General features: G+C 35.0%; 1 protein-coding gene across 4 annotated transcripts in view; it reads left to right on the top strand.

Annotated features, from left to right (window-relative positions):
* Positions 1-23,236, top strand: part of LOC143256926 (N-acetylglucosamine-1-phosphodiester alpha-N-acetylglucosaminidase-like) — an 86,324-nt gene that overhangs the window by 14,522 nt on the left and 48,566 nt on the right. For all 4 annotated transcript variants that reach the window (XR_013031611.1, XR_013031610.1, XM_076514813.1 and 1 more), the window contains exons 3-5: positions 10,173-10,266; positions 21,021-21,160; positions 21,421-21,529. Coding sequence is in view for 2 of the 4 variants with exons in the window: in XM_076514813.1 (XP_076370928.1) it covers positions 10,173-10,266; positions 21,021-21,160; positions 21,421-21,529 (343 nt within the window). In the remaining 2 variants the exon portion in view is untranslated. The remainder of the gene's footprint in view (positions 1-10,172; positions 10,267-21,020; positions 21,161-21,420; positions 21,530-23,236) is intronic.

The raw sequence follows: 23,236 nt of genomic DNA, 5'->3' as shown, positions 1-23,236 counted from the left end.
TGTAATTAAAGTAACCCTTTGAAGATAAGAGTGTTAAGAGAGCTCAAATAATCTTTTGTGTTCAATGTTGTGCTTGCTGTGTTTTTAATTATAGCTTGCAAATAAGTATTTTCAAATGTTAGACATCTGTAAAATCTTGAAAAGTAAGCTCACTTCAGTGTTTTCTATTTTTCAGTTGTGGGTGACAAATAAATGTTCTTATAAACCCACTTACAGCTGGTAGAGAAGTAGCACTAACTATTTAAGGAGAATGACTTGGACTCATAATTTGAAGGTTCTATTAAAATGATTTGTGTAGTGATAACTAGTTTTGTATTTCTAAACATTTCAAAGTGTTAACTTAAATAAATCTTAAAGCACCCAAAACTTAGCTTCTTGATCTTTTTACTTCAAAACCTACATTTAAAGATACTGAAATGGTGAAAATTTAAAATAATTCTCATTTATGTCTTAGAAATAGAGATAATTAATGCAGCATACCAATGAAATGCAACATTTCTAGTCAGCGTACTGTATTGTTCAGAACATATGTTGGAAAAAGATGGTCTGGACTCTGTTAAAAAAAAAAAAAGTTACCATCACTATATTCACTCTAACCTCCTCCAGATAATTTTTTAGTGAAAAAATGAATATTATATTCAGAAAAGTATAGTATTCAAACCATTGTTGTACACACTGACTCCTGTAGTTCCATAGTGGATTGTTTTTCAGTATGTTTATGATAGATTAATGACATCTCATCTTGTTTTTTTTATTATTGAAGTCAGCAAACTAGAAATCTTCCTTTCATAGCAGAATATGTATTGTTATATTAAGCATATCTCAGAAAGATTGCACTTCACATGAAAAGAATCAGGGGTGGCATGAAGTACCACAAGAAATATTTAGATTTTAATCTTTCTGATAATATTCAGTGACGTACTTTGGATGAACACATTCTGAAAGTCTGCAGAAACAGTGTGAGCTTGAAGTCATTTTCTATAATTTTGATATTTTCTTACTTTAGCAATATGATTCTGAAGAACTGTCTTGATATAATTTTAGGAAAAGTTCCATAGTGATTACCTGATTTTGTGTGAAATGCCCCCAAGTACAAATTTTCTCTTGCTCAGGAACAGAATCATTTAGAACATTTGGTGAAATACATCCTTTCAATATTTCACTTAAGCTGTTATTTCTTATGTAGCTGTGAATTCTTACCAGCTCCAATGAGCAGGCGTTCTCTTTAAATATTGCTATTTCTGATAGCACTCTTTGTGATAATCATTATTTTGTAAGCAGGCAATTTATCATGTAGTTTTCACTATGAAAATTCATTTTTCCAGCCACTGTCACTTGACAAAATTGATATACAAGACTCTGTGTTTGAACTGAATAATCTGTATGGGAAATGAAAAATAAATCTTTTCCTTAACTAAACTAGCTAATCCTTGTCACCAAGTTCCTAATTTATTTGGTTGATTTTAACATGATCTTCAAAAACTTTTTCCATCACTGGGAAATGCAAATGAAAATGTTGATGACTTTTTTCAAACATGAACAATAGCTTCTATTAAACTTGCATATAGTGCACTATTTGAAAACAGTTCTGTATAAAATACACATCCTTACTTTTTTTAAGTGCAGTATTTCTTGGACCTCAATATATTTTTTGTCAACAATATTTGAATTATTAGGTGAATCTCTACTAACTGTAGTATTAGTAGTTATCACTTCTGCATGATGTTCTTTAGGCATAACCTCCACATTTAAACAAAATTCTAGCATCCTTCTTATTTTCTCTCCATTTCTGAACTCATAACTTTTGTTTGTAGACCATGTAAAAACATTAGGTATAAATATCGGTGAAATAAATAGTAATAAAAAAACAACAATCTGAAATATGACATACCACATTTCAATTAATTTGTTACATTACATATACAAATAAAAAGATACTCAGATTGACATTGCTAGAAGTCTGAGTTCAATAATACTTTGCTGTGATTATTATAATATGTGTGTGTACATATGTAGTAAATACAGTACTAAACCCACCAAAGTTCTTAAAAAATATTCAACAAAAATATTAACTTTATGAATGGTGCAAGCACTGTGTAATGCTTTTACATCTTGGGGGAAAAAAAACAAAGGTTGATTTAAAATTTGTACCAGGAGAGAAATTTAAGCCTGAATACAAGGACAAATATTTCAGTATATTTATGAATTTCATGAAATTTGTCCTGGTCAGCAGTTAGAATGTTAGAATCTCTTTGTGAAATACTTTATGAAGTTATTTTTTATATACACATACACACACACACACACACATATATATATAATTCAGGTAAAAATAAATTGTCAGCAAATCTTTTTTTATATACCAACCAATCAGTAAAAATATAAAACAGACTACACTTCACTATAACACAGCAGTTAATAAAATTTTGCACAGCAGATAAATACACAATACTACCTAAAGGAACTTCCTTGTATCTCACAAAATGTTTATGATAAAAAATGAATTCCTTCTTTTGTCTGACGTCTTGTGTAAAAATATAATGTAGTATGTTAGTTGAATTTCACATTACAGAAACCAAACAATTTATGTTAATAACCCCAGTGGATTAAAAAACAAAGTATCTTGTCTTCCAGTTTTTGAGCTTCATTTTCTCTAAACTCACTTATTGTAACAAATACTTTAATATTTAAATAAACTACAATTTTTGAAAAATTTTCAACTTCCAAAAAATTTTCCCAGCCATGTTTTTTTTAAATAGGCTTAAAAATGAAACCAGTTTTTGTTTTTAATGCATTAATGCTAGCTTCATAAATATTGTATGTTAGACCTGTAAGGTTTTGAGTTTTGCAACACACTTATTGTGCAGACTTGTGTTTGATCAAGTTTCAAACTTGAGACCGTTTTTGTGCAACCAGTCTACAACAGCAGGAGGAGGAAACAAGTAATTGTTTTACATATCTATCCCATCTGTTACACACACACACGCCACCTATGGAAGTGTCACCAGAGACCCTTTAATTCTCGGCCTGGCATAACCAAGCGTATTTAGTTGTTCAACTCGTAATCCGAGGGCCGTGGGTTCGCATCCCAGTCGCGCTAAACATGCTCGCCCTTTCAGCCGTAGGGGTGTTATAATGTGATGGTCAATCCCACTATTCGTTGGTAAATGAGTAGCCCAAGAGTTGGCGGTGGGTGGTGATGACTAGCTGCCTTCCCTCTAGTTTTACACTGCTAAATTAGGGATGGCTAGCGCAGATAGCCCTCGAGTAGCCTTGTGCGAAATTAAAAACAAACAAAAAAACCCTTTACTTTTACATGTTCTCTCACAAAAATTCATTCTTCGTTTTTTCTTCTCCTCTTGTCTTATCCCCTTCGTGGGATCCCATTTCCATTCAGCATCTGCCTGAGGAAGTTCTAGACCTTCTTTGCATACCACTTCTTACATTGACAATCAGTTTCTTTTTTAAGAAGCTGCACTAGTAGGTTAGTTGGTCACAATATAGAAGTTCTTCCTCTCCATTATTAGTACCTTGTTCATATTGTGGTATTTTTCAGTCCTCATCTTAGCTTGACCAGCCTTCTCCTTTGTACTTGTGATTTTTGGAGCTTCTGGTTTGAACTGTTTCTTCCTCTTTTTATCCAACTGTTTAAGAGGTTCCATCTCTTTTGGGGATGTGGACACTTTTGGAGGTCTTCATTCTTCTTGGTTGAGTCTATGTGAAACCTCCTCAGTGGGCTTTAAAAAGTTAGTGGAATCTCATTTAGAATCCATTGGATGTCCCTATCTATCTTTTCTTTTCCTTTTTGTATACTTTGCCAGGCAGTTGAATAGAAACAACACCAAAATAGGTGTGCTTCTCTTCCTTTTCCTTGTCTAGAGATGCAGATGCACCTTTTCATTGTTGCTTCTCTTATTGGTTGGGGTGTGTTTCTAGACATGTAAGAGGTTTATACCCATTGTTCTGTTTTGGATCATCTTTGCATATAAACTCCTTAGAACTATCTTTATGATCCATTCTGACAACTGTATGTTTGCCTAGTAGATCTCTTGGCAAGGGGTATTGGGTCAATGTCTTTTTGTTTTCACATATTGGACCTCCTGTTTTTGATCCATTGCCATTACATTTGATTGATGGAATATCACATACAAGATGTCATGAATCTGATCAATCTTTTATTATGCCCCCAAAAACATTCATCTCACAGAGTGGTCTGTCAACAGGTATTCTGTTGGCTGTGTTCACAGGGGATTACTTCAGAACTGGATGCATTTACTGTCCACATGAATTACAAATGGACAGATGCTACCTTTGTACATATCCTCCCATCCATCTTCTCTCACATTATACTCGCAGCTGTATAAGCCTGTTCATATCAAGTCTTTTTGACAGTACTTCTTTGCCTGGCACAACTATGGTTTCCACTTCTGCATATGCTCCTACTTTTCTTCCTGTGCCCCTCTCAGTTACCCTCCTCAGACAACCTTAGTTGGGTGTGCTGCTCCCTTTCCTTCCAATGCTCTCTCTTCATATATAATTTTTGTCTGGTTCCTTGTTAAACTATACCTGTAATTTGCTTTCCTAAGTTTTTCATTCTGTGTGCCTTTTCTACATGTCAGTTTACCATTGTAAGTGGTTTATTTATGGTTGTTGGTCTTCTCATCATGGTTATCATGTGTTCCATCTTATTCCTCCACAAATAACATCTTTTTTTTATCTGGCTTTTTGATAAGAGCCTGTTGTTATCCACTGTTGCTGGTTATCTCATGAATTTTGCTTTTTCTTTGGTTCTCTGTTCCTCACTCTTTTGTTTTGTTCCTTCAGGTCTTGCTATCCCTCGTGTCTTATTACTCTTTCTGATTAGAAACTCATTATTATTCTCCATGCTATCACATTTCCTACCTCTGAACCCCTGTCTTCTTCTTTCTTATGCCATCTCTCCTTAACCTTATAATAACCATTACCATATTTAAGTATCTTTCTACACATGTCAAAAAATGTCACTGACTTGTATTTAAAATTCAACTAAACCACTTTATCCTCAGTGTATTTTAATGAAATTTGTGATGATGAGAAACCCACTTGAAGTGAATATGTATCTCAAGATGGCTGCTATGGGTATTAAAACGTTTATTAAAATAAAGTAGACAACAATGTTTTGACCTTCTTAGGTCATCTTCAGGTTGAAACGTTGCTCTCTATTTTATTAAAAGTTTTAATACCCATACTAGTCGTTTTCAGATACAATGAAATCTTTGTTATCAAGTACATTATGTTTCAAAGTCTTGTATTGTCTAAATTTTATTTCTTTATTTTCAAAGAAACTGCTCAAAGAATAATTAAAAACTTCACATTTGCTCTCACTTGAGGTGCAAATGGCTATAGCAACTGAACATTTGACTTTGTATACAAAAAACAACTATTTTTAAAAATGTCTTTCTTGCTGGCAATAAACTACATGTACATACAGTTCCTTCTCCAGTTGCTTAATACAAGTTCCTAAAACTGGTTTCAAAAGGAAATTGTTATAAACATTCCTAAGATCAAGCTGTGCCACACCAATTTGCATAAACAATAAGCTTGGTCTCTTGGTGATTGTTTTAAGTTGAATATCATGCTTATAACCCATAGAAAGAGCATATTTTGCTCTTCAAGGTCATTTTTTTTATACTTGACACATGTGGTATATATAGATTTATGTTCAGCACTGTTAAAATAAGTATATGTCCATTGTTGAGAATGGTGTCTGTAGCACTTGGAAATTTTACCTTATCTTATGTATTACCTCATAGATAGTTAGATTGCATTTAAATTTAACTTTTATATTTTAGTTAAACATGTATTATTTATGTTTTATGGTTTATAATTAAAAGGTTTAATCATTATTTAAATTAATAAATACTGTAAATTGCTAAAACAGCTTTTTGAGACACAATTGCAAAAAATATGATACAAGAAGGACTAAGCCTAACAGCTAAGGTTAATGTAACATTGTCTGCAGGCACTTGTTGATGTGTGTCAACATAAATAATCAAAAATAAAGTACAGGAGAGGAAAACAGAACATTAAAAATGTATAATAAGTTATAAGATGAAGATGTGAAATTATGCTTGTCAATCTTTGAAAATGTCAATAAAATAAACATTGAAGGTTTAATAAGTGTGATCATATTTTTAATTCTTTATTTTATACATGTCATTGCATTGTACATTGATGATGATAACTAGAGTTAGTTATGCTGTAGAAAAAATAGCAAATAAAATGTAAACATGTACCTTAAAAAACTTTTGATATTCATTTAGGAGATTCTAAAGATTATGCAATGAAAATATGAAATTGTAAAATAAAAATTAGTATTTTTATACTTAATGAACAAGTCTCTTTGCAGGTGAACTATTCAGAGTGCAAGTGCAAGTAGCTAAATTAAATACATTTGTATTTAAAAAAGTACAAAATATCAATTTTTTTTCTGAAACTACATATCCTTAGAAATGTGCTTGTCTGATTTCAAACAGTTTCACATATGAGTTTTAGTGTTTGAACAAGATATTGTTAAAGATGTTTGGTGCTATAAATCACAGTATGAAGTATTCCTAGGGTTAAAGGCGTTCATCGTCCTCCTCTTGGTGTGTGGACAGTGATATTCAGATTTGTTCTTTCTCACATTATATCACAGGTTGTATGTCATCCTCAACCAGGATTGATTTCAGCTGCACGTGAGAGTAAATTTGTCATCACTTCACTCCCTTCCATTTTTCACCTTCATGTTTTTTTTTTTCCCAGTATGGATCTCCTCTTAGGTCTTGTGCAGGCTTTGTGTTACATGGCTCATGCTGCTTCCTTCTGTGGTTTTGGTTTCCATTTGTTTATTTATTGGGGTCCTTCCTTTTCCCATGATATTTCTCCTATTACTTTTATGAGTTGGATTTTGTTACTGATTTTTCTGGCTTGTTGTTTCCTTTCTTCTTTGATTGTCATCTTTTTCAAATCTATTCCCATCAAATCCATCACTTTACCTTGACCCTGGCTATGTGCCTCCTTCATCCTTGAGAGAATATATTTAATGCTGCCATCATATGGCCATTTCTGGTCTACAGGATGCTGTCTAGCTCCCATTGCTATCTTAAGTTCCATGGTTACTCTGTGAGTGGGTAAGGTACTCTTTTTCTTTTTTTAATCCTTTCTTCTGTTGGAACTTTTCTCACATATATGAATCCCACTCTGGTGAGTATTGCCTGACCAGGTATACCTATTCTTAAACTCGCATTATACAACCATTCAAGTTGAGAGGGGGTGTTCTAGAAGGTCACTGGCAGGTTTTTCTTTGCAGTATTGTACATCACAAATAAATTCACTGTGGACCATTCACTCAGATTAACATGAGTAAAGCAGAAGGATATTGCTGTTCATCCTTGCCACTCTATTGTTTTGCTGTATCAGGAATGGTGTGCTTTGCAAAATAAAGTTTTGGGCTCATCCACTGTACTGTGTCTGGCATTGCATTCCACTAAGCTCTCCAACACTTCCTGCACACACACTATTCTACTGGAGTATAGGAGTTCCTGCCACTTGCTAGCTTCTAGCTGCTGGGGTGTTGGACCATGGAGGATTAATCTTGAGTGTGCTCAATTCTACTCAGTTTAAAGTAAGGTGATGGTTTTCTGCCAGTGTAGATGGTATATATAGACATTCTACCTACTGTAGACTTGATGTTCTTTCCAATGGATGTGGATTGGAAGACTTCTGCCATAGTGCAGTTCTTTCCCTTATTATGCATGGACTTGCATCTCTTTTTTTTCTTTTCTGTATAATTTCACATTAGTTTGTGTCTTTGTTTTTATGCATGCACCTTTTTTAACTTGCATCACAGATTGCCTTTTGGGGGGAGATATTCTGTGTATGTTCAGTTTTTCAGTGTTTGTACCTAGGTGTATTTTACACTTTTTCTTTTTTTTACAGATCACTCTTTTTTTACATGTATTACCTGTAAGTTCATCAGGGTATTATGGTAATATCCTTTTCGGTTGTATCATTTTCATGACCTAAAAACACTGATTTTGCTCATTTTGTCATTTTGCAAGATATGACTGAATCTTATTACTGTGCTGTGTCAGATTTTGTTTTTATGGCCTTATTCATTATAATATGTATTATTAAAACCTGTTAAAATATTTTCTGGTCAACTCATCTTATTGCAACAATGTTCAGAGGGTCAGTTTGTGTCTTTTTATGTAGGTGTTTTAAGTCTTTTATAATTAACTAAGTTTTATGGTAAATAAAATTTTACATGTGTGTGCATATATGTATATATTTTCATCTTTATTGAATAATACATATATAGATATTTAGTCCAATTTTAATTGAATATTTTTGAATTTATATGTGTGTAGTTAATTGTACTCTATAGTCTTGATCATGCTTTTGAAGTTACTGACATTTTGATAAAAATCTAATTTATATCTATAAAAGCAAGTCTTTAGGTAGATTCATGACAAAGTATGGACTCTTCCAAGAATGATTTCATGAGTTCTACTATGGTAAGAAAACAGAATATCTAATCATACAAATGGAAAGGGCTATTATACTGTGATATGTTAAAATTAGAAAGTAAAATAAAAAACTGTATATTATGAACCACAAAATTCATAATAGGGATTGCAAACAATAGTACAAAACTCTAATAGAAAATCTGGACAAAAATCATTTTAAACAGTAAAAGATTAGTTCAAGGACATTTTAAAACCTTTACTTAGGCTGTACAAACATAATAATGCACAAAGAAAGCATGCATGTTAGACTTGCAAGGAAAAGAAAAATCAGTGCAGATAGCTCTCGTGTAGGTTTATGCAAAAATAAAGCAGAGCCAAACCAAAATAAAAATCTACTCAAAATGATCCATTTGTATTTCTTCTCAGTCGTCTTCTTCTTCTTATTGACTTGCCAGCCTACATCAAAAAAGGTTTGTTGTATTACATCTAAACCTGTTGTTGAATACTAAATAAGGTGCTGTGAAGGTCCAAGGGGTATTGAAAAGTCAGTTTGTGTCTTTTGTGTTTTATGTAAGCTCTAAAACATCACAATTCTCATGTAAATGACATTGTCACTACCCATTCAAGTTAACTTTGTTACAAATACAGCTTAAGTACAGGGTGAAACAAAAAATTACCAGTTAATAATAGATCAACATTAGATAAGTGTAACTAGTAGATAGTGCTTTGTACACTATACGATCAGTGTCTTTAGGGAGCCACCCCCTATATCATGTATGAAGTGAAAGAGTAAAAAAGAAATCAATACACATAATACTCAATTTTATTACATATATTTGTAGAATAATAACTTTGAAAGATGTAAATGTTTATATCAAAGATGTTTTAGATGTGTATGGTTGATTTGGAAAGGCTACTTTTCTACTGGTAAAATTGTACATGTGCTTAGTGGTGGTTGTGGTTTAGTCTTGGAATATATTTGCCCTTTGCTATGCATTACATATAAAAATTTAGTTACACACAAACTATCAATATTTACTATATTCTCAAACAAATCTCCATTTGCAGCTTAATGTTTTACATCTTGAAATAATGCCATCAAACAGCCAATAACTACAGTAAGTTACCATGAACTGTATCAGATATTTACTAAATATTCATTATAATTACAGTGTTTGAAGTTCGCTACCATATCAAATAATTGTACAGTTGTAAGGTCCGTATATGTATGTGTGTGTGTGTATATTTCAAGCCAAATAACTTGGAAGAATGTATTTCAACAACCATCTAGAAACCATAAGTAGATAAAAACCAGTAACTTCCATTAACAATACTTCTGTGTTATGCATAATTCATGGAAATTACGTAATTGAGATAAATATAATTTCTACATATTCTAGAAATGTGATATATAAGTTCAAGTGTGAAGTAAATAATCCATCATTACTCAAGTAAAAAAATTTGCAGCATTCCTTCATATACAAACTGAAGACTAATTACACCATATAATAAACATTTATGTCTAAGCAGTATTTAAAAATTTTACATATTAGTGTTTGTGTTAATTTTACTTTCTACATTTTCTAATATTTTTATAATTTTAAGTATTGAATATATTTATAAGATTATAACCAGGAAATATTGGAGTTTGAATTTACTTGTTCTTCTTAACTATTTTTTCAGGGAATTTGGTTAGTGATGGAAGAAAAGTTCAGGATTCTGGTGGGCTCCAAAACACTCATTTTGGTATAACAAAAAATGGATCTATCTTCATAGGGTTAGTGTTGTTATAGTATTTGTACAATCCTAGAATTTTTTCTTTTGTTTTACTCTTGATTGGCACTTGTCAGTGGTGTTGTTAATCATTGATGAAATCATGATTTCAATTTGTGATAATTTTGTGTGGATGAACAAAAAGCTGCATATTCAAATGTTAACTTTTTAGTCTAAAGCTTAGCAATTTATAACCTGGTGAAATTATTTTTCTTAATTTAACCATTTATGCATCATGCCTATTGTATAGTCTGTGATTAATCCTGAGTGTACTGTTTTGTTTCTTACTTCCAACTGGTTCTTTAGTTTTCTGTAGATTTAATGTTAACCTACTTGTTTAGGTAATTTCTTAAATTTGTTCTAAAACTGACACTAATGCTTTAGCTTTGACTTTTCAGAAAATTGCTACTTTTGTTGTATTTTATTGTTTTCTGTGTAATGAAAATGGTGAGATAACTTTTAGAAACACTTAAGTATATCAGTTTTAAAGACTTTCTTATATTTTGTCTGCACCTTGAGGTGAATTCCTGTGTGTGGGAATGGGACCTTCCAGAAAAGTTTCTGCACCTTCAGGTTATTTCATCTGGGATCTAAACATCTACCCATGTGTTTGCCATGCGTGGTGACCTGTGATGGGGAAGAGAGGATTCTGGTGGTTGAGGGGTCCAACCCTAACACACCATTTTGGCTTTGAATTCCTGTAGATGGACAGCCTTTGGATGGCCCTCCCAGAGTGAATTGACTGATCTACTCGGACTAAGGTCAACCAAATACCAGTGTTACATTCTCATACTGGTGTGTCTGATGCTGTTGGTTGGGTATAGTGCTCATGAAACCCTAGCATTATTGTAGTGTTCTTGTTTGGCATTGCAGTGCATCCCCTCATAAGCTCCATGATGGGTGGGGACAGTGGGCACTGAAATGTATTATATTTATTATGGACACTCCCATCCATGAAAAAATAAGTAAAACTGAAAAAAATTGAGAAAAGCAGATAATTGGTAAACAACCACATATGGATGCCTCTGTTGCATAGTCACCAAAACAACTGGATTCCATTCCTTAATTTCTTATTTTACATTCCTTATCTGAGAAATCATTAGGGCAAATGTGTCCCTTTTTCATTTGAAAGGGATTAGAGGGGCTTGCTGACTCTCTGAACTCAGTAAGGAAGTTGTGCTCAAGAGATATCTTGGTGGAAACATCTTCATCACAACACACTAAACTCCTCCTAAAGTCAAAAAGCATTGGAAATATACCCATTGAGGTTACTCCCCATGCTACTCTGACTTCCTGAAGAAGAGTTATAGTTGAGAGGGAACTGAAGAACATTCCTGAGTTTGAGATCCTTGCTAGTTTCTCCAGCCATGGTGTTTCTGGGTGCACCATATCTCTATTTGTAAGGATGGAATAATGCAGTCTATCAGTGTTCTTATTTTGGTGTTTACATCACTATATCCATGTACCACTATCGAGGCAGGTTACTTGAACTGTAAGATGTGGCCATATATCCCCACACCTCTCAGATGTTTGCAATGTCACTCAGAGAATCCTGTTATGGTTTTTTAACATGTGCTTGTTGTGGTGGCAAAGACCATGATGCCTATGACTACAAACTGGAACCATTCTGCATTAACTGCAGTGGTTTACACTCCTCATACTTTCATTCTTGCCCTAAGTGGGTGGAGGAGAAAGAGGTGTAAGGTTTAAAGACAGTGAACAATATCTTCTACCCAGAGGCTTGGAAGTTGCTGTCCCCCACTCCATCTCGGACATATGTTTCTGCATTCCATTCCACTGTTACAGTGGAAGTGCAGACAGATCTCTCTGTGTCTCCAACAGAGTTGTTCTTCAAACACAGAAAGAGTCTTTTGCCCTCCACGGTTAAAAGAGTTGATGAGTCAACATCTACTCCAATCTTTGTTCCCAACACTCTTTCAATTGCTCCCTGGATCCATTTCCTTTGGCTCTGACTTCTGGTGTCTGCACGGGTCTGTCTTTTTCTTCAGCCCTGAAATGCAAAATGATTATTTGTTCATGCCCTCAGTTAATGCTATCTATTTCCACTGACAGAGACTTTCCCACTTGGCCTAGGACAGGATCCATGGAGGTTGATAGACCTCCTTTGACTAAAGAAAAATGATGTGGTCAAAAAAGAAGGGATCTTCAACCAATTTTTCTCCACCTAAATAAAATTGGCCACTTTGATACAGTGGAACTGTTGATATTTCCATTCTAATATAGATGATATTGAGGATTTGAATGATTCTTATTGTGTGTGTATTTCCTTACAGAAAACATTTTTGAAACCTTTCAATAAAGTCACCTTTCTAGTTTTCTTTGTACAGAAATGGCAGGTTATGTGATGGACACGTGCTTGGAGGGGAGTTATTACTGGTCGACCAGCACATACCTATTCTGTTTTTGCCACTTGATACATCCTTGGAGGCTGTAGCCATCCATGCTTCCTTGGGTCGTACCAACATTGTTTGTTCTGTCTACCTATCTCCTGGAGAGACTTATGGTCAACTGGACTTTCATTCTCTCATTGAACAGTTGCTGTCTCCCTTTTTATTCCTGGGGGACTAATGGACATAATCTCCTCTGGAGTGATGCTGATATTGATGGTAGGGGTTGTTCTGCAGAGCATATGCTTTCAGATCACAAACTATTTCTGTTTAATACAGGTTCATATACTTATTTTAATGTACTTAGTTAGTCTTTTACTGCTATTGTTCTTTTTATCTGTTCCCTTTCAGTTTTCTTGGAGGGTTGATACTGATTCTTGGGGCAATGATTATTTCCCTGTTGTTTTGAGGGAGACTGGTCATGGTTGATGCCACCCAACCTGTGTGCCTCAGTGGAAGCTGGACAAGGTCAACTAGCCCTCTTTCAATGTTCTCTCAGAACTTGATCCTGCCATTGTTTGTAAGCCATTGATAGATGACTGTGTGGCAGCAGTAACTGACTGCATTGTCCAGGCCATTGCTCAATCTATTTCTTAACCCTTAACATGTTTTCCATGTTATTCTCATCTGGGGTGGAATCCTGTCTACTAAATGGTAGGAAAGGCTCAAAAATGGGTCTGGGATACCTTAAGTAGGTATTCCACACTTTCATACTCCATTTCTTTTCAGCAGGTCCATGCACATGCTTGGCAGGTAGGATGTTAAAGCCAGAAGAAATTTTGGATTAAGTTCACAACTAGCATCTCTTCTATCGCCAGTTCCAAAATCATATAGGACAAGATTCGGAAGGTCAGTTGGCAGTATACTTTCATCGTCCTTTCAATCTTGCTCTCAGATGGCCAGAAAGTTGCTGATGCCCATAGCATTGCTGATACTCTTGGTGAAAGTTTTCAAATGCATTTAGCACTTTTGTTTCATCCCTTACCTTCTTGGTGATGAAATCTCTTGCAGAGTGATCTCTTCTTTCCTTTTGGGCCAATTTCTCTATGACTATAATCGTCCCTTTACACTGATGGAACTTGAGTTTGTTCTTCATTAGTTTGGCAGTACATCAGTTGGACGCGATGATATTCATTATGAGATGCTTCGCTATCTCTCTTCTGCCTCTGTAGCTGTTCTATTTTTAAGTGGGTCTGGTAGGAGAATGCTTGGCACTGGGCTGTTGTTCTCCCTTTCTCTAAGCCTCAGAAAGATTCCAGGCTTCCTCCAAATTATTGATGAGTTGTCTCTGTAAGATTTTGGAGAGGATGGTTAATGCTTATCTTATTTGGTTCCTTTAATCAATCAACTTCCTCTCACTCACTCAGTGTGAGTTTCTACGACAGTGCTCCACTACGGACCATCTTATTCGACTTGAAACATCAATCAGGGAAGCCCTTCGTAAGTGACAACATTTTTTTGCATTTTCTTACCTTGAGAAAACTTATGATATAATGTGGAGGTGTGGCATCTTGCAAGACCTCCACTCATACAGGTTACATGGCCATTTACCCATTTTTATTAATTATTCTTTAATGTACATGTGATTCCAAGTCTGAGTGGGTTTAACACTTTCATGTTCTTTCCCACAAGAACTTGGAGTCTCTAAGGGCTGTGTCTTGAGTGTTACACTTTTCATTATAAAGATTAATCCCATCAGTGGACAACTAACTCCCCCTACAGTTACAAATGGTCTCTGTGTTGACAACTTCCACATTTTGTGTCAGTTGAGTGTGAGGTTTATTGAAAGGCAGCTACAGACTGCCTTCAATCACTTACTGAAGTGGACCACAGAAAATGGTTTCACCTTTTCTCTTTCCAAATCTGTTTGCATGCAGTTCTGCCACCAAAAAGGTATTTACTCCAATCCTGAGCTCTGTCTGAGTGATGTTGTTTTTTGTGTGGTCCCTAAGGCAAAGTTCTTGGGGCTTATCTTTGACTCTAAGCAGACATTTATTCCACATATCAAGCAGCTATGTGTCAAGTGTACAAGGGCACTGAACATCTAAGTCCTCTCTTCCACCATTTGGGGAGCAGATCAATGTTTTATGCTTCAATATTTATTGTTCTCTCATTTGATCAGACTGGACTATGAATCTGTGGTTTATGATTCTGTCAGAACCTCACCCTTAAAGATGTTGGACCCCATTCACCACCTGGGACTTTAGCTGTGCATGGGGCTTTCCACACTTCTCCAGTCCAGAGTTTGTACACCAAGTCTCATGAACTTCCTCTACATCTCTGTTGCTTGAAACTTTCTTTACTCTATGCTTTCAAACTTTGATCCTTACCATAGCATCCCACCTGGGGTTTTGTCTTCCTTCCTCAGTGGGCTACACTTTTTAAGAATAGGTGGTCTAAATTTTATCCTTATGGCCTTCATATTCAGGCACAGATTGCTGAATTGAGTTTGACCTTGGATGACATTGCTGTCTTCACTGGTCAGCCCATCCCACCATGACTTATCACCATCCCCAAATATGACCTTTCTTTGAGTCATATAAGGAATGCAGATATTCCTGATTGGAAGTACTGTCTTCTATTTGCCCAAACATTTTTTGAACCATCCTTGTATTCCAATTTATACAACTGATTTGAAATCGGGTGACTTGGGGTGCTCTGCCAAGGTTTGGTGTTTGCACACCTCTACAGTTCCTGTGTTCATTGCTGAATTGTATGCCATTTCTCTTACCCTGAATCATGTAGAAGCTATGCAGTATACAAGTTATACTATTTACGCTGTCACACCTAGCTCTCTACTAGCCTTGGAATTGCTTCATGTTAGTTTTCACCCTGTTCTCATTGATATTCAAAATTGACTGGTCCATTCTCTTAACTTCCATTTCTATCCAGTTTTTCTGGATACTAGGTCATGTAGATATTCATGGGAACGAGATGATATTGCCATGCCTATCCCCATACATGGACAGTTTGTTCTGTTTCTTCCTCATCTATTCTGTTAGATTGTTGGGTCCTTCAACAGCTTACATTTTGACAGATTTTCACTACTTATTTGTTTTTCTCCTCTTTTTTTTTATTTTGAAATTTATTTTTACATTTCTCTTTCCAGGTTATACCTACAACAATTTCTTCATCAAAGTAGAATAATATGAATTTCTGGCTAATGATGCTACTCAGATGGTTTTTTACAGTTACTTGACAGTTTATACCACCATGTTTGTGTATCTCAAGTATATGAGTAATGTTTATTCTATAATAGATTTCTTGAAGATACTTTCCAGTAGTACAGTTGTATGTCTTCAGACTTATATCAACAGACATCAGGTTTTGATACACATGGTGGGTAGAGCACAGATAGCCCTTTGTGCATCTTTATGCTTAATAAAAGGTAAGAACATGGTGTTGAAGACAAACCTTGTTCTTACTTTTCCTAAATTATAAGTATGTCTGTAATGATGTCTTCTGGTAAATAAACATTACTGAATGATTAAGATGACATCTAAACATCCATGCCTTGTTTCATTTTAAGAACATCTAAGTATTATTTAATGTGCATTAATTATTCAGACGCAACACAGCATGTAACGTATTTAAATTTATTTCATTCAAGAATGCTTAGTATAAAATAAAAAAACAGTTTAAATTTTGGAATTTCATATTTGATGCAAATTTTAGTTTGCAGGATGTTTCGAGCCATTAGCTTAATACAATAAATAACTATTCATATTCAGTGCTTTCCTCTTTATGTAAAAAATGTTTTTTGCATGCCATAAGCCTTGATATTCCACATACCTCACAGTTAACTGGTTCAAATGTGTCTTGCATACACATTTTCGTGCAACATCCTTTTACAAGTAAGAATGTGACTCTTCTGATGTATATGACTTTTTCTTTCAATTCTACCAAACTCCCAATTTTTTGGTGGTACTTTTCAAATGTAATCAACTTCCTAATTATTTTTTGAGCTCTTTTCCAAAATGGAATTTGTTAAATTTTCTTCAACAATTAATGACTTTTCCTATAACTTACCTTCATGGTTTTTATTTATTATTTAATCAAACACTTGTGTTTGATTTACAGTTTTATAGAGTGAATTCTGAAGTTCAAGTTACCACTTCAAATATCGTACCTTTTACTAGCACATTCATGCAGACAACTGGAGGGGTGACTTGTCTTAAGATTTATGGACAATCCTCCACTGTGAGATTGATCATTATAGGAGCCAACATGTCTGCTTCTCCTGATCTTGCCCCTATTTCTTCTGAAAATGCTAAACCTATTCAGGTCAGTGAGGATTTTGACACCTTTTGTGCCACCTGATTTTTCTGAGTCTTTTTTTTTTGTCTCTACTGTGGAATCAGCTAGGCCTAATATAACTTTTTTTTTTTTTAAGAAGTAATTTCTCAATTGTGTTCTATTTCATCCATTTTACCAATTTCATGTGATGTCTACCCATCATTATTATGTGATAACTCTTCATTTTAGTATTTAGTTTTCTCCCTTTCCCCAGATATTATGATTTATACTGAACATTTTGTTTCTCAGATGGTTGAGGGTGCCAGCATGCATTGGCCTCCTTGAGCTTTGGATCACTTTATCTTGACCTATTATCAGGTTGAATGTTTGTTTCTGAAATCTCAGCAGTTAGAATTGATTTTGCCCATATGAGAATAGCCTTGATAATTCTGTTTGTTTATCTAATGCATGTTTTTCCTGTCTTCATTCTATTCTTTTGACTCTCCTGTGGTACTTGCTTACTATTCACCTCCTTTCTGAGGCAAGCTGCAGAGATCCTGGTTGTTGTTGGGTTTTTTTCAGGGATAACTTCTCCCTGATTACCTCCTCTTTGGCACATTTGTTTTCTTTAGCTCTAGCCTCATACTCTTGATTTCTGTGTTGTTTAGATTTTCTAAAAAGGGATGTAGCTTTGCCTGAGGTTTGCTTATCATCTGCTTATATTCAGGACTTGGGTATGGTCCTTTTTCTCTAGTGGTATGTTTTTAATTAATATTTATAAGACTTTAGAATTTTATGTGAAATTATTGGATCAGAGCACTACTATTTCTTCTTTAGTAGATCATTTGTCACATTCTGAGCCTAGACATGTCCCCACTACTTTTTCCTGTGCAGTCCTTCTTAGCCTTTACCTATTTTTCCATCTCTGGATTCCTCATTTTGTCATTTCATTTGGCACAGATGAACACATTTTCAACAGTACTGGTGACTATCTGGTAGATTCAAACTACTTGGAATCACTTGTCAGGCTTTGTTTTTTTGGGGGGACTTTTATCACAGATCAGTGGGTTAAGTTTTATCCAAGGAATGGCTTTCTAAACAATTTATTTCTTTGTTATCTCGGATATCCATTTCCTTTCCATCACCTCAGGATCCTACCATCATTTAGCATCTGTTTGAGCCAGTACAAGATGATTTTCTCTCCTGTCTGGGCATCAAACCTGTCAGATATTCTTCTCCAGGTTTTTATTCCGGACTGTTTGTAGTACTCAAGAAAACTAGAGACTGGTAGCGTTTTCCCACCTCAATCAATTTTTGTTCTATCCCAATTTACCATGTAGTTTTCTCTCATATCAGGTGGGCTTTTTCCCTTGATTTGTGAGTGAGCAAGGTAGATGTTGCAAATGCTGCATATCCCAATATCACCTCGGTCGAGACACAGTCTTTGGTTTGTTCATAACAGGGTAAATTTTTAATTTAATGATCTGCTCTTTGTGGCTTACTTTAACCCTATATATCTTTTTTTCAGGTATTCAGTGTGTTTGGCCAACATTTACGTGCTTGAGGGCTGTGCTTCCATCATTAATACTCCTACGAAAAGACGTTTCTAGTCCTGATTTCTCCAAGCCCGTTCTCCTGGCTGTGGTTTCGCTAGATAGTAGATAGGGACAGTGGGAATCTCGTTAATCCATTCATTAATGGATTTAAATGGCAATTTCATTTAAATACAAAATTATTAGCCTAATATTAATAACCTTTCAAGTTGCTCTGGGGCCTATTAGGCCCCACTTTTCGTAGGAGTGTTAAGTGAATGACTAGCTTTTGTTAGCTCATTCTGAATAGGAATTAACTCATCATCCTTATTGGCTGCTTTTAGAGGTAGCTTGTGTGGACTAGTTAATCAAATTGGAGGAGTCATTCCTAATGCAGTGCTGTACAAAAGTACAAAAATAAGATAATCTTTTGTCATTATTTCCATTTTCTGGAGTTAATTCTTCCATGCAATGGCAGAATGTAAATGTTAACACTTTAATAATGCTTCACTGACCTCTGTTAATAATTGAATGAGACAGGGTGACAAAACTTATTGTTTAGAATTCCCACATACATACACATACCAAGGGCATGTCATAAAGTTTCTGCTTGAATGAGCATACTGATCAAATTTTCTGTTTAAAATAGCTGTCATAGTACCCCATGCAGTGTCTCAACTGTATAGAAAGAAGCTAGTAAGCAGCTAGTATATGGAATAAATACATTTGAGAAGAAATAAGTGTAATGCACTCCATAAATAAATATGGTGGATAAAAACTATTTAAGACTATATATTAAGTTTTGTTGTCGTACTATGGCCCAAAAAGCATAGAGAATTCTCAGTAGAATACAGATTTTGCATAAAAGCTATAAATGATGTTGGTTGGATTCTCAAACAAATTGATGCAGACTGGAGGTGCTCCTCAAATAGTGTTAAGGTCACCAATTTCACTGCCCCAAGTGTTGTCATTCCTCTATTGTAATTTCTCCCCACACCCCTCATTTTCTCCTTTATCTTCCAGTAGATCATGGGAGTCCTTATCACTTTCCAGTTCCATGCTGTTGGGTTGGTTGACCAAGGAGACATCCTTCCGAATGTGATAATGGTAAATATACATAAAATGATAAAAAATATTCTGTTGCTATTAGGGCAGTGTTTTCTGCTTGTATAGATGATGAAACATTCTCTACTATATATAATTGGAGTAAGCCATCAAAATTGCAGTTCACCCATTTGATTGAGATCCATTGAACCCTCCACATGGATGTCAGGTTCTGTTAGCATGGGTTTTTAATGTAATTGACTTACCATGCACAGTCCGTTATGTCTTAGCTCTCCTACACCTGGAAGCTCATCCTTTTACTCTAACGTACACTGATGTATGCATTAGGTATTGAAATTCCAGTATTGTTTGGTTTAGATCATTATCCAACCATTGTTCTCTTTTAACCATTTTAACCATTGTCCCATTTTCTACCTGTGTCTGCAACACCTCTTTCACACTAGGTAAAGAGTATACCTAGTATAGAAGTGGTGTGATCTTCCACATATGGTTCTTTACTGTGAGGATCAACACTGTTAGGGTGCCCTTCAGATGATTTTCTTTCTCTTACACTAGTATTGGAAGTTAAAATTTTTCTACACTGAAAATGTATTTCTGATAAGTACTTCCTCGCTACTGAAAACTTGGTGCTTCTATTTTCTGCCAAAACTTGAAGTGATAGTTTGGTAGAATCGAATAGTGAAAATCATGCACCAGGAGAGTTTGTTGCACAGTGCTTTGTATGGGTTTTCTTTGGGTACTTTCTGAAGGAAACTCAACTAAATAAGCCTTTGTACTTGCCCATTTACAATTTCAGTAGGGGATTTCTGCATAACTGTATGTAAAGGTGCATCTCAGATGTTAATATTTTTATTATCTAAAAATGTATTTCCAATAGATACTCATCCCTTAACACATTTTCTACCCTTTGTCCCCACTTTCAGTGCAATATAGTATTCTTTTTCTTGCCAGACAATGAATATTCATGAGTGCTGAAAGAGTGAGTGTTCAAGGAGGTGTGTCACTTGCTGCATAGTATCAATTTGTAGTAGTGCAATTCATGAGAAATCTTGTACAATTTGTTGGAGGTTGCCTAAAGGTTAGTGGCATACAAATCTCTAAGGCAGATGTGTGTGGAAGATAGCTAATTCTGTGCAGAAGTATTTATTTTGAAATATATTTTTAGGTAAGGAAAACATTAACTTGCAGTACCTCAAGACCTCAAGTTACTGGCTGTTTACATTCAGTTGATATGAGAACATCACCTGTGATGGAAATCTCAAAAGCTTTTTGTCATTTTATTTGACAGAATAATTTGTTTGTATTATTTTACTACTGTAAGTTTTATTTGCTTTCATACCAGAGTCCAAACATTCATGTTTGTTTAGATTCATTACCTAAATTACTTAATAGTATATTTCTTCCTTTATTCTACATTTCACCATCTGTTTAATACGTTTTTATTTCTTTCACTTATGAAAAAAATATTAGCCTCATACTCACAAACAGAAATTAACTGATTTCTTTTCTGTACTTAGGTACCTTGCAGAAGAAGAAATTCAAAATGGGCCAGGCGACTTTCTGCAGCTAGTAACTGGAGTAGGATGGATATTGAGAAATGGATATTCATTTACAAATGTTAGCAAATATTTAGAGTGTGAAGACATAGAAGAAACTGGTGAGATAAAAACATGCATTTACTGTCTTCATTTGATGAGAAAACTTAAAAACTGTGATCTTTCTCTTTAAGACATGCAAATTTTTTCAAATTGTGAAATCATAATTTTGTTTTAAACAAAAACATAAAATATTTTGTTAATTTAATTTTGTGCAATTTAAAATTTGAATTAGTGATTGTAGTTGCATATGGTTTGTGGAAATGGCTAACAGAATACTTTCTTACTAATTTTTGTGTGTATTTTTGGAATTTATTTTCAGGAACTGTGGAAAAGTTTATCAATGTCTTGTCAGCACGCACTGTAGTAGGACATGACAAAGAAGGAAGAGTTGTTATTGTCCAAATTGATGGAAAAACTTTATATGATGGGTAATGTATTATATATCTAAATATTCAATAAATTGTGCTGTGGTTAGAAGCTCACAGTGATTACCTTATTACCTTTGTCACTGAAGGTGACAGAGGTCATGTTTTTACCTGTATGCATGTGTGTTTGTATGATTGTCAGCAAGATTTCTAGAAAACAGTTGAATAGATTTTGTTTACATTTGGACTATGATCTAACTTAGAAGTTTTTAGTTTTTTTAGGGTCAATGTCACACAAAAAATCTCTTATCTGTTAAGAGAGGACCCATTTTTCACACTAATTTTGCTCTGTAACTCAGTCAAAAATTATCAAATTTGAGGCAACTTAGTGGACCTATATGGAATATTATTCCTTATTGTCTGTGCCCATTGATAAAAATTGACACATTTTCGTATTTTTTGAGGACCAAATATGATTAATACTGTGTGGTGGAGGTATGTGCTGAACTGAGTGCCCCTCTAGTTTTGTTCTGAGATTCTCATACTATTTGCAGAATTAATATTTTTCTTAATTTTTACCAAAAATGTTATTTCATCTCAATATTTATCTAACAACTTAATACTGATTGACAATTTACAGAGGAATATGTTCAAAACATAATGTGATTGCTAAATATATCTCAAAAGGAAGAATACCCCTCAGTGTGGATTCTTGTACGTGGTGAGGGACCTCCCAGGGAAGGTTCTGCTCTTTCAGTTCACCTCCTCTGGGATCTAGACATCCTCCCATGTGTTTGTCGTGCGTGGTAACCCATGAAGGGAAGGAGAGGATCCTGGTGTTGAGGGGTCTAACCCTAACACACCACTTTGGCCTTGAATTCCTGTAGATAGGCAGCCTTGGGGTGGCCCCCCTTTGGGTCAATCGGTTGGTCCACTTGGGCTAGGGCCAACCAAGTATCAGTGTTAGATGTTCTCAACAGGTGTTGTGGACATTGTATCTGATGCTGGTGTTTGGGTATAGTGCTCACGAAACCATGCTGTTGCTGCAGTGTCCTTGTTTGGCATTATAGTGCATCCCCTTGTAGAGCTCCATGGTGGGTAGGGTCAGACGGCACTGAAATGTTCCTTTTTGTAATGGATTCTTCTCCACAAAAAAAAATTAAATAAAATAGTGAAAAAACAGTCCATAGGTAAACGACCACATTTTGAAGATTCTGAGCAGCAATCTTCAACATCTGTAACACCTGTTGTACCTCATTTTCTTTCAGACAAACTTTTAAGGCAAATATTTCCCTTTTTCATCCAGAAGGGACTAGAGGGACTTGTTGGCTCTCCAAAGTCAGTAAAGAAGCTTCAATCTGGTGACATATTGGTGGAAACATCCACATCTCAACACAGTGAACTCCTCTTGCATTCAATTGCAATTGGGGATATAGCTATTGAGTTTACAAGGAGTTACTATTGAGAGGGATTTGAAGAACATCCCTGAATCAGATACTCTCGCTGGTTTCTCCACTCAAGGAGTGAGAAACTTTGTGAGGGGTATCTCCACTCACAAAGATGGAATTACGATGCCAACCAATATCTTCCTTCTGACATTTACATAACCACGTCCAACTGCCACCATCAAGGTAGGTTATTTTAATTGCAGGGTATGGTCATACATTCCAAACTCACTCAGATGTTTCCATTGTTAGTGGTTCGGTCGTGTGATGTGTGCTCATTGCGGTGGAAAGGATCACAATGCCTATGAGTGTGAAACAAACCCTT

The sequence above is a fragment of the Tachypleus tridentatus genome, chromosome 7 (genome assembly GCF_004210375.1).
Source record: "Tachypleus tridentatus isolate NWPU-2018 chromosome 7, ASM421037v1, whole genome shotgun sequence".
NCBI classification, from domain to species: Eukaryota; Metazoa; Arthropoda; class Merostomata; order Xiphosura; family Limulidae; genus Tachypleus; species Tachypleus tridentatus.
Note: the sequence above shows the minus strand (reverse complement) of the source record. Positions and strands in the feature narration are given on the sequence as shown.